This window comes from Botryllus schlosseri, chromosome 15, assembly GCF_051294905.1.
Source record: "Botryllus schlosseri isolate E-star chromosome 15, Bs_hap1, whole genome shotgun sequence".
Lineage (NCBI taxonomy): Eukaryota > Metazoa > Chordata > Ascidiacea > Stolidobranchia > Styelidae > Botryllus > Botryllus schlosseri.
Window position 1 is genome coordinate 20,032,110 of NC_137250.1, and position 14,232 is coordinate 20,046,341.

General features: G+C 40.5%; 1 protein-coding gene across 2 annotated transcripts; it reads right to left on the reverse strand.

The window, feature by feature from the left end:
• Positions 1 to 2,397: 2,397 nt before the first annotated feature.
• Positions 2,398 to 13,751, reverse strand: LOC145457077 (uncharacterized). Of its 2 annotated transcripts, XM_080335242.1 has the most exons (4): positions 13,214 to 13,706; positions 7,279 to 8,489; positions 4,611 to 4,780; positions 2,398 to 2,924 (listed from the first exon to the last, which is right to left on the reverse strand). In XM_080335242.1, the coding sequence occupies exons 1-4, from the start codon at positions 13,500 to 13,502 to the stop codon at positions 2,552 to 2,554; spliced, it is 2,043 nt and encodes a 680-aa protein (XP_080191368.1). In that variant the 5' UTR covers positions 13,503 to 13,706; the 3' UTR covers positions 2,398 to 2,551. The 2 variants fall into 2 exon arrangements, with proteins under 2 accessions (XP_080191368.1, XP_080191369.1); XM_080335243.1 differs by lacking the exons at positions 2,398 to 2,924; positions 4,611 to 4,780 and adding an exon at positions 6,999 to 7,191 and having other exon boundaries at positions 7,242 to 8,489; positions 13,214 to 13,751.
• Between the last annotated feature and the right edge of the window lie 481 nt (positions 13,752 to 14,232).

Genomic DNA, 14,232 nt, shown 5'->3' on the forward strand with positions numbered 1-14,232 from the left:
ACGGATTTACTATGGTCACGTGATAAATTTCTTTTGTGAATTTTGCATTGTACATAGAGCCACCAAATTAAATATTGGTTCGCTCTTGATTTGACGCGCGCTCAACATTACGCTGTGAAAATTTGCATAGATGTTATGAGAGGCGAATCAAATAAAAAGATACGGCTAAAAATTGTCCGACATTGTGAATATTGAGAGCATATTCTCTGACTGTGCATTCCAGTGGCAATCTTGGGTATTCTTAGCGCCTAATGTTGTCAGCTAGAGGGCGGAGGCGGGAAACGTTTCGAGTCATTGCGTTCAGCCTCAGTGTTATTGTTATTAGAAATTTTATCGGCTCAAAATCGAATAATACAACATTAATTGTGATACTAAGAAAGAGCTTAAGCGATGGGTGCAGAAACATAGAGTACTGAAGCTGAATATTTATTTATGACACGAGACTCGAATTGAATAATGTTTAATTAATATACTCCATCAGTGCAGCAGCATGTATTATATTTTTATTGCAATTTTGTTCAATAAAACTGTATGTAATGGCATGCGATTATAGAGTTGGGTCCGTCATCATCTTTGTTATATTTTTTTTCGATTCAAGATATTACAAGAATTGCAATACCATGAAAAGAAAGGAAGCAGGTGACGAAACGACTGTAGTGTAGTGATCAATAATATAAACGTCCCTCTTGGGGCTCAAATATGTAGGGTTACCATACGTCCTCCTTTACGAGGATTTATCCTCCTTCTTCGGGTTTTTGAAAATGTCCAACGAAGACGCCTAGATGTCATCCTTTTTGGCACTTCCTCCCCCTTTTCAGCTAGAATAACTTACAGACGGCCTTCGAGCGGGTAATTCGTGAGTCGATCAAAAGTGACGACCTCCACAAATTTTACAGCAAAAATAGCACAATCCACGGATTTCAGTCTTGATCAACTAACTTTTCTAATTTGGAGGAAGTGTCCTCCTTTCCCGATTCCAAAATATGGTCCATATTTGGAAATCGGAAAGTAGGACACTCTTTCAAAGTTTTTAAACTTAGAATACCGGAGGAAAATCTTGAGAAAATGGTATTTTTTTCCACTTCGTGATCGGTTGACCAAAAAGAGGTAAACTCTTTCTCACTCAGTGCCCAAAATACAGTTTTTCTTTCACATTAGTCAAGTTTCCGGCTCAGCTCCCGAAATAGCCGCCGAAGTTACTTCAGTGCTGATTTAGTGTATCTCAGTCGAATTTGCCCTAAATTCGTCATTGGTTTATTAACAATTTTATCAGTTCAATACACCACAAAAAAATGCGATACAATGAAAAGAAAGGAAGATGTCGAAGCGACTAGGAGTTAATTGTCTATGGAATCGGACACCCACCTTGGCCTAGGCGATGTAAAGAGGAGGCATGCACACTGAATGAAAGTATAAACGTATAAATTTAACAAAAATTGTCAAAAAAGAGGACAAAATCTCAAAAATGAGGACATTTAGGCGTCCTCGGAGGACATTTTCAAAAACCTGAAAGAGGAGGACAATTCCTCCTAACAGAGATGAGCATGGATTAGGATTAGGTTTTGAAAAAACAGGATTTGTGAAATTTTGTCGGATTTGGATTAGACATTTTTTTCAGAACGGATTTGGATTGGATTTACCTATTTTCTTGGAGATTGAAATGCCGTGTGGCGAATGGCGACAAACTTTATTCAGATCACTTATTGATGTAGGCTACTTATGGTTACTAAGTTATCTTGAATCAAGTGAATCGTTGGTTGTTAAACAAAATTTTCGAATCCCCCCATTGCATAAATTAGTATTTTTTCTGAATTTCCAGTTGGAATCAGATTAGGATTGGACATGGACTTGAATAAGAAAAAGTTAAGGATTTGGATTTCAAAGTTTGGAATGGATTAGGACATAGAAATTTCAAATCCGCTCATCTCTGCCTCCTAAAGGGGGACGTGTGGTAACCCTACCATAGGACGGAATACAGAAAACACATCGCTCTGTCAAGTATGGCGGACCTCAAGTGTGAAGCAGCATCACGCCGGCTATCCGACAGTCCCCGATTTACCCTGCATGAGCATGACCTTATCTCAAACTCTAACCATAACACAAGCTTGCCTAACCCCTAACACAAAATACCAATTTTGTAACGTAGCCAGCTACTGATTTTCACGACTGATAAATGTAGATTAAACTCTCTCTCTTACTGGGTATACTGACTCTACTACCTACACCACATTAAATTTGGCCCTATTTGTAACAGTGAAATACTACTCTGCTGACCATTGCTCGGAATTACCCATCATGGAAGCACCGACATTGTCGTAGGCGTAATGTAGACACTTGCTCGACTCAGCCGATAACTCGATCCCACACATTATTATATCTATGCAAATACACGTAGAGTATGTTAGAATATATGTACGTATATTAGACTACGACAAAAGTGAGCAACATGTTAAAGATACGAAACAGTGATTTTGAATTTTGCATAGCCTACCAAGCGCGAGTCTCGACACGGAGCTGAGGTATATAACATCGCAGGATAGCCTATACATATTCAAGTGGGGTCAGTAGTTTTACAAATAGCATCGAATGGCACTTTATATCCATTGTACGGCGATACTGGTCTGGCAAGTTTTACAGCGTCTATTGGTAAGCTGTATTCGTCTTCGATGACTATGAGTCGATCGTTTCTTGACAATAGCACAGACGGCCCTTGCCGACGGACTGGCTTCAGTGTTGAAAATTGCTTGGGTTGGCACGGCGGAGTTGGTTCAGTGGATTCAGCTGACGAGGGAGCGTGTAGCAGGTTGTCCGAATTGTCCAAGCCGTCAGGAATGGTGTGACTGTTTTCGCGCATCGTCAAGTTTGCAAACACTTTATCACCCCGAGCTCTAGACAGCTTTCTACGCAGGAGCCTTGCTGATTTTCTGTAGTGAGAAAGTATTGGTTGTCCAAGTCTATCTAACCGTCAATGATGCAAATCAGAGCTTTTCAACAATTGTGAGAAACATCCGCACACATTTTTTACAAAGTGACTTTTATCCGCATAAACAAACCGAACATCTTATACAAAAAGAAAAATGAAGACTTAACAATTTCTTATTAAGATGTGCAGTAAGTGCACCAAGTAGGTTTAGGCCATCAAGTGTCTCATTAAAAATAGAACTATTTTCATTTGTTAAGACTTCAAGTAAAGTGCATTAAATCCCGTTCCGGTCAACTTAGTGGTTGGGTTTTGTACAAGAACTTCTATAGAGCTTGAATGGACAGTGGACAGGTCTTTATAACAACTAGTCAACACCCGTAAGTATTTAGAAAGCTACGATTAGTCAAACAAGTAATTACGTATGCGTCGCGACGACAAAGGTAAGGGAGCCGCTGCACTTGCTGTTGTGGAGGCCGACGTCTACTCCAGAATTACTACCCAAGTGCTGCAAATTTATCTAGGGTCCTCATCGCCATCTCGTCCATGCAAGCGGTGTCTTATAAAAAGCCTAGAAGTGGGCCGTTCTAAAAGTCGGCGGCTATGGAATAAAAATGAAGAAAATTGTCCTGGTGTAAATGACCATAGTCGTCGACAAACACCATGAATACCACGACCAACAACAACCTTCGTTTCAATGAATGGCTGCTGTCAGAATACGGGGCTCATGTCCTGATTAATTACGGGAGTTTGTGACGCGTCATCGTGAATGCGATGTGACAATAGCGCTAAAGACTTTTGCTTCTTTCGGTATTGAAAATGTCTTCCTACCCAAATTTATATCCATTCTCTTCACGTATGTTCTGGCTACGTGTCTGGCGAACGTCACTGCGATCGGATCAGCGCGGAAATGGTTGAAAATTGTCACTTGATTTCAATTTAAGGAGTCGGAGTCACAGTTTTCAACGCTTGGTTAAGGGTGAATCTGATGAGCCATGATTGTAGCAGTGAAGTTCATTATTTATGTTCTCTTCGCCGTGTACTGTACATGATAGTTGAGTATTTCGATTACATTAATTCATCATTCATGCACGTTATTGGGTAGACCCAGTGTGGTCATACGAATATTGCATGCGTTCAGGGAAACGCGGTCTCTCGAAGGATACTGTCGTTCTGAATAGATGAATAATATAGTACGGACTAGGGAGTAAAGATAGACTTCTGCTCAATCTTATCCGTTACATACGCAACCGATTTTCATCGGGAGATGGCGCAATCGATATCACGATCAAATACGCAGTGTACAGTTGCTGAGTTGCACAATGCACATTGAACGTTTACTCAGAAACTGATGATTGTCTATGGCTGCCACACATTTGAGCATGCGATACAATGAAAAACGACAGTTGAGCAATATGAGCATACAAGACTTGAGCATGGTTTTTTTACAACCCCCAAACTACTACTAGCCCAAATGCCGTCACCAATCTGAGCCTTAACCCTTACCCAATCCCAGACATAACCGTAACTTCAACCCAAACACTCAAATGACGCATGCTCAAATTTCCACGAACCGCATTTCATATATTGCGTGACGGTTTGGTAATTAGGATGAAAGCAGTAAATGTCACGTGCCAACCCGATTAATTCATCAGCTGGCTGCGACTATAACCTATTTTCGTTTACATACCTAATGCTCGATTCTCGTCGTCTCGTGCTGACCACCGCAGCATTTTCGTCGTCAGTTGATTCGTCAAACACCGATGAGTTGTATCCGGACGTCGATAGATTGAGTGATGATATGCTGTCTGAATTGGACTTCCTTCGTATTCGTGATGCGTTGGGCCTTTGATGGCATGCCTTTAAAGAATATAGTACATACATGTAAAATGAGTTCACTTTCTCGCGACAGTAGCAATCCGTTTTCCGGTGACATAGCGTGCTATCGTGACGTTTGTTGAAGGACATTCAGCGCTACACGAGTACACCTGTACACGTGACGTGTCTACCAAACACAGATTCGAACTATTCAATCACGTGCGTTGAGAATCTACTATTCCCACTAGGGTTGTATATTAAACAAATGGTTGTTTAAAAGACTTTTTGTTTAAAACATGCTTTAAACCGTGTTTTAAACAAATGAAGACATTTTTTGAAAAAACAAAATTGTGTTTTTGTCAAGTTGTACAATTATGCCATGTTTGTGAAAATACTTTACAACAAACATGATGCCTACGGATATTACCACCCGATATACGATATGGGATGGTTGGAACCCTCAATATAGTCGGTTTAACAGCTACAGTACGTAGATATTTCGTCAAAGGAGATATATTTGCGCTATATTTTCAATTGTCAATGTCACTCCACTATGAAGTCACAGTTAAATATTCGTGATGTCATGGCTTGAAAATTAAAAAAAAAAACATGTTCTGAACAAGGGCCTTGTCTTAAACATATTTATTTTGAATTGATTTTTCTTTTAAACGCAACCGTAATTCCCACGCTGTTGTCACTAGTTGGATTTTGCATCATCAGTTATTATTCAATATACTGAAGTTTTCACTTTGATTGTTTGTATTTGACTAGGGAGATGTGATGCTCCAGATGCAATACATCTGACGAATAGGCCCATTAAGTTCGTAGTTTAAAAAAGTTGGTTTGGTATAGAGCAGTGGTTCCCAATCTTCTTGTCGTCATTCCCCACTTCAGATTTATTCCGAGTCTTCATTCCCCACACTACCCAAGACTATTTGTTTGTTTGAGTGAGTACACAAGACACGCAACCACACCAGTACGCAAGACAATCGCCTATAACTGCAACAACAAACGTATTTTGAACCGACTCCGGTAACCCTCAAAATTTTGCGAAGGCGTTATTCCACGTCATACCGGTCGTGTTGGATGCGTTTGTAACGCCATCATTGGTTATCCAGAGCTAAAATCGAGTTTTTGTGAACAACACGCAATATAATTTTCGATACATACATTCCAGAGCAGTTAACTAAGAACGGTAATCGCCCATGTGTCTCCGTAAATATATAGACCCGGAGTCGGGAACCTTTTTTGTCCGAAGAGCCATATTGGCCCTAATTTTTCCATGTTAACTCCTAAAGAGTCATACATGACATTCAACTGTTACGTCACAATTGACAAATCCGTGACGTCATGGTAGCACTAATTCGAACTCGCTAATTCGAATTCGTAGTGTGCGCCACAATTCTCTGTAAAAATTGGTATTTATTCTTCGAACATGAAGCTCGAAACGAGAGGTTAGGGACAGACGGGCCAAGCCTCACCATTGATAACGCAATTCATCTTAAATATAGCTTAGAATTTATTATAACTGATATTAATCGAATGCAACTATCACACTGACTCCGAAGATCTGATCAGTGATCGATTTCTCAATTCTCAAAGTATTTGGCGGTAACATAACGTTGCTCTACACGCCTACATACATTTTATCGCCGGTACACGGTACTACAGTTTGTAATTGTGAACGTCACGTCCACGGCAGTTCATTTCGCGCCGTAGATCAGGAAGACAATGTGCCTTAAAAACTTCGTTGTGATATGGGCGTCGCCATGTCTGCTCTGCAATGCTCTTTGAGCGACGTATATGGCACAATCCAAGAGTTTGAGTCGGGTACACATAGAGTTCGCGAGTGATATTGGTCGCCGGCGCGGCAGTAACTCAAATCACTAGCTAACAGCCATAACTAGCCGTCGAAAAATTTGGATTTGAATAAAATAGTACTTACGGTGACCGATTCTTTGTTTATTTATTATAGTTGTGCTCACCGTAAATACTATTTCATTAAAATCAAAAATTTTCGACGGAAATAATTCCGCTTTCACTGGTTAGAATTGAACCAAATTTGGCGAGCATCGTTTCTATAGACAGCCTAACACTTTCATGGGGTGAACAGAAAATTTCCAAATTATTTATTATTTATTTTTAAATGATAAATAGAAACTTCCTTCTCCTGTAGCAAAGCGGTTACTGGCTGGAATTGAACCAAATTTTGTGTGTAGGCTAATCAGGTAACCTAAAAATTTTATCAAGTAGCCAGTTCGATTTGAGAAAAGAGTCATTTTTGAAGAGCCCTAATGATACAAGGGATATTTCACGCGGTTATTATGACAGTTCCACGCACAAAAGTGATAAAAACTTATCTCGAAACCAATAATTTATACTTTCGAAATCCAAATTGAAAAAAGATGAAGTGAAAGTAGCATAGAACATAACCACATGAGCAAGTATTAAACCTACTTATGCACACCATGGCCTACCTAAACTATAGCAGTAGGCGGAGTACATCGAAAAAGTAGTAGTCCGACGGACTGATATCTTACCGAAAAGGACTGTGAGTTCAGTTTCGGCGCGGAGCTATCGACGTCACTGCTGCCGTTCGATTGCCGCGCATCAGAGGTCACCCAGGCATTCAGCAAGGCGGCGTTTATTCTTTTCAGAGAGAGCGTCTTCCGTTTGGATTTCGGGGAAGGCCGCTTCAGAGTCCGCAGTACGTCACGCTCTTCCTCGGAATCAAACACGTCGCTTTCGTCATCGAACATATCCGGCCGGTTTTCGTTGTCTTCGGATTCCACAGACACCAACCTCGCCGCGGCTGATTGCTGGAATTTCACGTTACCGCCAGCAGTGGGGCTTTCGGTGGCTGCCTCTGTCAAAGCAGGTATGTGTGAATACAGCGGATCTGTCACATCTACGCACGGTTGATTTGAGTAGTTGCCGGCGGAATTGCCATTCTCAAACGTCGAGCTACGTTCCACGAGACTGCGCATCGTCTCGTCTCCCAGCAGGGGGTCTTTCCCACGTCCGGATTTGTCACTTCCTTCTATGACGTCACATTTCGCGAGATGCGTGTCATAATATGCTCCGCTCCAGTCTCCTTTTCTGCGCTTCACTTTCCTTCTATGCAAGACCAGAGAAATGACGGCGTACAGAATTGACGCAATTAGCAGTCCCACGATTAAACCTATCCATAAATCGCTTTTCGCTTCGAATGTATTGTTTGCTCGATTCAACAAGAGACTTGTGTTCGCGTCAGTGGATTTATCGGTGCTGTATCCGGTATCTACCGTTGGTCCTGTGCTTAGTGATAGCGTACTTTGTGATGATATAGTTTGTGTTGTTGGCGGGAATGTCGTTGATGTTATAGCGGGTGTGGTAAGGAACGCGTCTGGCTGGCAAGGTAGTTGGATCGTGACAGCAGTTTCGTTAACGTCGGCGTGTTTTCCAGAGCAAAACGAGATATCTGCCAGCGATTCATTATACACACACCGCCTTCGGACTGTTTTACTGCATTTTCCATTGTTGCATTTTGTCTCGCTGGACCAGTTGGTCCAAGTCCCGCACGCTCTGATTTGGCACGGGCGGTGCTCGTACGTTTCCGAGAAGGAGCTATCGCCTACGGCCGCGAATCTGACACGGGTTTTCTTTCCCTGGCCGCAAAACACGTCGCAGGAGCCCCAGTTCAGCCACACGCCAGCGCACGCGGGCCGTATCATGTACGACGACACAGATTTCCAACAGCGGACGGCTGGATCTAGGAGTAAACAGCAGTTGTTAGGATCAAGTCGTGTCACCGCATTTCTAAAAGTCACGTAAGTTTTCAAAATGACTCCATAGGAATATAGGGGTCGTTTGTATATAACTTTTCTAGGGTTACCATATTTTGAAATCCGGAAAAGAAGGACACATTTCAAAAATCATAAAAGTTAGTTCACCGAAATTGAAAACAGCTGGATTTGAAATACTTACTGGAAATCTTGTGTTGACTAAAAATGAAAAAAAGGTGAAAAAGAAGGACATATGGTAACTAGGGCCATTTTTATATGACCGTAAAAAATCAATTATATGACTTTATTTTATGGAAAATATGACTTTATATGACTTTATGTGAAAATAGTGTATTTTTACATGTAACCAACGTCACTCATGGAACTGACGAGTAAAACATACACAACATAACAGTAATACACATCCATTTTTATTTTAAACCACTGTTGTAGTACAGTTTCATGTAGTGTGGAATGTTGAAGTCTTTAAAGTGACAATTTGGACGTAAAAATGACTTTAGTAAGGAAAATGAGCGCTCCGCAGACGCTGATGTGGATGACACTTCTGCAGTTTTGCATTCAGCGCTGGTGAAATGTCTTGCCTTTGTAGCTCCATAATTTGTTTCATATCGTTTTTGTCCAATCGCTTCGTAATGTAATTTTTGAGCTCAAGCGGATCTTTTCTGAAATCAAGGGCATTTAGATCAGCATTAGCCGCTCTGATGGTGTACGTACAACCAGGGCCGTAACAGCACTTCGTCAGGCCCCCCCCCAAAACGTTGGTCTTGGGCCCCCCATATGGTGGTAAACCTAACTTCTGGGGGGGTTCGCCCCCCAGACCCCCCTCAAGCTGTACGCTGTTTACCGATACATATTATCTATTTGGGGTGTCCATTTAGTGCGTTAGCTTTTCTCAGCTGACCGCGCAAAGCGCGAATAAATTTCTATAGTTCATGAATGAATCGGTCAATATGATCGGGAAGTGCATATATATTGCTATTAATTTTTACCCTCTCTCTCTGCTCTCGTAATCTGATTTACCGGTAGAGCTGAGTGAGGTGTGTTTGAAAAGGTAGGAACTCTCAAAAATGGTTAAACATCTCCGGGTGTATACCCGTTCACAGGAACGATACAGCACTTCGTCAGGGCCCAAAAAAACTTGAGTCATGGGCTTCCAATAGGTGATAAACCGTCCCCCATCACGTTGTTCACTTTTATAGTGGTATCGTTATAGTGGTACCGTTTCGTGAGTCAGCGGCATGCGCTAAAATTTTCGATAATTCATGATAAATCGGTCAATAAGGTCGGGAATTGCATATATATTGCTATAAATTTCTTGTCCTCTCTACTCATATTTACCGGTATAGCTTAGTGAGGTGGCTTCGAAACTTTAGAGCCCGTAAATAATAATTAAACATATTCGGGCGGGCGTACCCGTTGGTATGACTTCGTTACATGATGTTATTTCGTGACCTCCTGTCTGCTATATCAAAAATATAGAATCGCCCAAACGTACTAAACTAAAAGTACACACGATTTCAAATTGGTAGGCTATTTCTTCATTGCGATATAATTTTTCTCTGCGGTATGGTATTTGTCTTCTAAGGTTCAGGTTGCCATGGCATTCGGCGCCAGTCATTCAGGCACGTATGGACAATTAAACCTATGTGTAATTTGTATATATAACGAAGTTTTCGGTCAGTATAAGGGCAGTCCCTTTCGGCCGAAGTTTTCTCGCTGCCGGTCGTTCTGGCACACTTCTTGGAGTCGCATATTGCATGGTCTTGGTTCGTCGTGGCGCGGTAATGGCCAACGCTGATATGCCCATTTCTATAAATGTTGCGTATTTTTTCTTGGGGGAAAAGTACCCAATAATGAAGAAATTTGGCAACTTGAAATCGCGCGCAGCGCGAAAAATTTTCGAAAAAGTTGTACAAATTTTCAAAAAGTACTCTATAATTTATGCTAACTCATGAAATAATTTTGGGCCCCCTTCGAGCCCCCCCCAATTGGGGGGTTTGGGGTGCGGCAGTTACGGCCCTGCGTACAACTTTCCATTTTCAGTATCAAGTTTGAAATATTGTTGTAGTGGAGGCATATTTCGGTGACCAATTCTTCAATTATTTATTATAGTGGTGCCCACCGTAAATACTATTTTATTCAAATCCAAATGTATTTTTATATAAGTAGACCAAGATAGAGCTTTTTAGCCTGCCTACCCACTGACTGAACTTCAAATGACGTCCTACTTCAGTGCACAGAAGTAAAACAGATTGTGTAGCAACACAATGCAATGTGTGACCTCATAGGTCTGTAACTGTAGTGTTATGTAGGCTAACCTTACAGATTGCCTTCGTTCAATCAGAAATTGCCTTACTTTCTTACTGCCTAATTGCTTCACCGCTTAAATTGGCACTTTCTATTTAAAGTATACAACAATATGACTTTATAACTCAAATATGACCTAACCAGGAAAATGTGACTTTATATGACTTTATAACTTTTTAATATACCCCATAGGGACGTGGTTTTCGCGTTAGAATTGATTTCACGACTTACTGATGCATAGAAAAAATATGACTTGAATGACTTTAAATGGCCCTAATGGTAACCCAACATTTTCTAAATTTACAGCGAGCTCTATTGATGTTCTATAGCGATTTCCCTTGACCACTGCGTTTTCCGCAATTTTGAGACGAAATCATTTCCTTATTTAGATACCTGTCGCATAGTGTAGCCTACCGATAACCGCCGGAGGATAGAATATACCTTCTAATTTGTACTTGTAATGTAACATCATTATACAGCCAATGTGGATTAGTCATGGGGATTGGGGATATAGCAGTGTTGGGATCAAGTCACTACCTTCGAGTCACAAGTCATCTCGAGTCATTGCACATTTTGACTCGAGTCGAGTCAAGTCAATCGATTTTCGAAGGTGACTCGAGTCAAGTCAAGTCATTCGATTTTTGGAGGTGACTCGAGTCAAGTCGGGTCAAGTCAAGTCAAGTCAAGTCACGAGTCAAGTCACAGTTCAAGTCAAATTGCCTTTTCAAGTATGAGGCATGCTGACGTCATTGAATTTTGCTAGATGTCCGAAATACAGATTGATCGGTCATTGATTTTGAACCGATGAACGAATATAGAGTTAAGTATACACGCAAGAAGTCGCTGTATCGCTCACATATACGTAGAACTAAGTAATTGCATATCCTCAGTTTATATTTACTTTGGTTACTTTACTATAGTTATTTTGGGACGCTGAATCCGAAAATGACCTTCGATTTTCTCTATCACATCACGTTTTTGAGTTATGAAATATTCCTAATTTAAACAGAAAAATCAATTTTTGACCCCCTCTGTTGTCAAAACAAGGAATTTTGATGCAGTAAAATACTGTTTTACCTGCAATAATCCAGCTTTCATTAGCCAACAAGCATTCTATATTATATTCACACAAATTAGCGTTGTCTTGATTAAAATTTCATGCCTAGGAATAAAAACATTTCGGTTACATTTCGATTTAAAACATCTCGATAGGACAGTAACAAGGTTTTATCTGAATTGAATTGTATAGCCTACAGTTCACATAATATGCACAGCACATAGACATTCCAATGGAGTGCAGAAATTCTGATGACAGACATCACAGAAATAGAAAAGTGCCAAAAATTGACTCAAAGGGACTTGGGCAGGGCTCAGAAACAGTCAAAAAAGAGCTTCATAAAATATGAACTCTTCACTTATAAGCTTAAAATGCTCTTTTGAGGGACTTTCTTTTACGAGCAGCATCTGGAATTTCTCTTTTCAAACTTTGGGGCGAAAAATTGATTTTGTTGAAAAATTCGGGATATTTTATATCTCAAAAACGTGATGTGATAGAGAAAATATGAGGCCATTTTCGGATTCAGCGCCCCAAAAATAGTCAAAATCAGTTGTCAAAACCGAAACCTGAAAAAAAGTGGAAATTAGTAGACCAGTATTCAACAATTATACATTCCTAATATTATAAATTGATATTATATATTCCTAATATTTCCCACGGTTCGATATAGGATTTTGGAAAACCAAATCTCAACGAGTAGATCAACCGTACAATGGAGAAGGAAAAGAATATGAGTGGTAGGAAATACAGAACACGTAACGTAAGTCCTGCAAATTTATAAACGCATTTAGTGCAAACGTTTTCCAATCAATGGCTTGAGGAAGTTAACTTACATGAAATATACTGAACGATACTTGACGACATAGATATCTACTGGGGAAATCGTGAATAAAGTGATTGATTGGTCGGTACTGTATCTATTAAAATATCCGAAATCGCAGTAATCGTGACATGTGACATTGAAGATCTCAAGCTCCATTGCGGCGTTGTCATTATCGATATCACTATAATTTTAAGATCGACAATCCATACGCCAATGTAATGTATAGTATTCGATTAATTGTTTCATCAGCGTTCAAGCATTATATCGTTGCAGTATAGCCTACTTCACAATTCTCATGGCCATTCTTTTCCAACAAAGTTGATTGAGTGCGATGCGCAAGTGCGCAAAATCAGCTAGATCACAAAATGCAACTATACGATTGCAAACGACAGCGTTGCGCAACACCGGAAATTACATATTTAGCCAACACATAACGACATGAACGCACACAACTTGCACGTATGGAAGCAATCGTGCTTTTTCTCGACCTATGAATCACTTACCATCAGCCGTGGACTTCGGGCAACGCCACAGCGCGGTTCGTTGGAAATATCTACATCCCGACTTATTTTCCGATGTTTCTTGGGGCAGCTTAGTGCTGCTATTCTTTATCCAGCCGACGGCACAGCCGTCTTCGGCGTAACCCTTATCTGTCGGCTCCTCACACGATCCGTCGGGGCCATCCCAAAACAGCTTGACAAAATTTCCAGTGCGTTCGAAGTGGTTATTCCTCGCTCGGCAAAATAAAACGAATGTGCAGACGAACCAAAATAAAATATAAATACTGCTCATGCTACAGTTTTCATACTATTGGCGAAAATCTTCCGAAGACCTGTCAGGAATGTTAAATATTATAATTCGGAAACTAACATCCTTCAAGGCGTAGAAGGCATTCGATGTTATCACTGATGAACACTGCAAAATACGCTTTTGCGAGGCAATGCTGCGCTATCTCTGATTTCTGGAATCAAGGAATTGGTAGCTACATAATTAAATAAGTATGCCGATGAGAATTTAGAAACAGTATTCCAGAAAAAAATGCATATACACCCTCAGTAAACCGGCGGATATTTTTAAATGTATAGTTTCATGTATACCTAGTAACATCCCTCCGGTGCATTTCATGGTTCTATATTCAATGTATAACTAACTTTGTCACGTCATCGTACTGATGAAGTCACCATGCTGCCTCAGATGTAAAGTCAACAAACTCTGAACGACCACTCTGACTACGCGTGAAGATACTTGGTTCAAACTACTCAGATATTACAATAAAAAGTACCTTATATTGTCAAATTATCGTTGAGATTTGAAATTCAGATACAGAACCTATCACAGATATACCATTTCAACCGCAGCATTTTCAAACGAATTGACTGAAAATCCGAGGGCGGAGATAACTTCAGCGGACTTTTCTGCGCTCTTGCTCTATTGCTTGTCAGACACAAAGCCACTTTAATACTAGATAATGCGTTACACAATTTACTGACGCTTTATGACGAAATCTGGCTGCTGATATTAC

Coding starts and splice junctions, on each gene's coding strand:
- LOC145457077 (XM_080335242.1), bottom strand. CDS start 13,502: ATGAGCAGTATTTATATTTTATTTTGGTTCGTCTGCACATTCGTTTTA. Junction 8,490..13,213: donor CCCGAAGTCCACGGCTGATG/GTAAGTGATTCA, acceptor GTTTACTCCTAG/ATCCAGCCGTCCGCTGTTGG. Junction 2,925..4,610: donor CGACGAGAATCGAGCATTAG/GTATGTAAACGA, acceptor TTCTCACTACAG/AAAATCAGCAAGGCTCCTGC.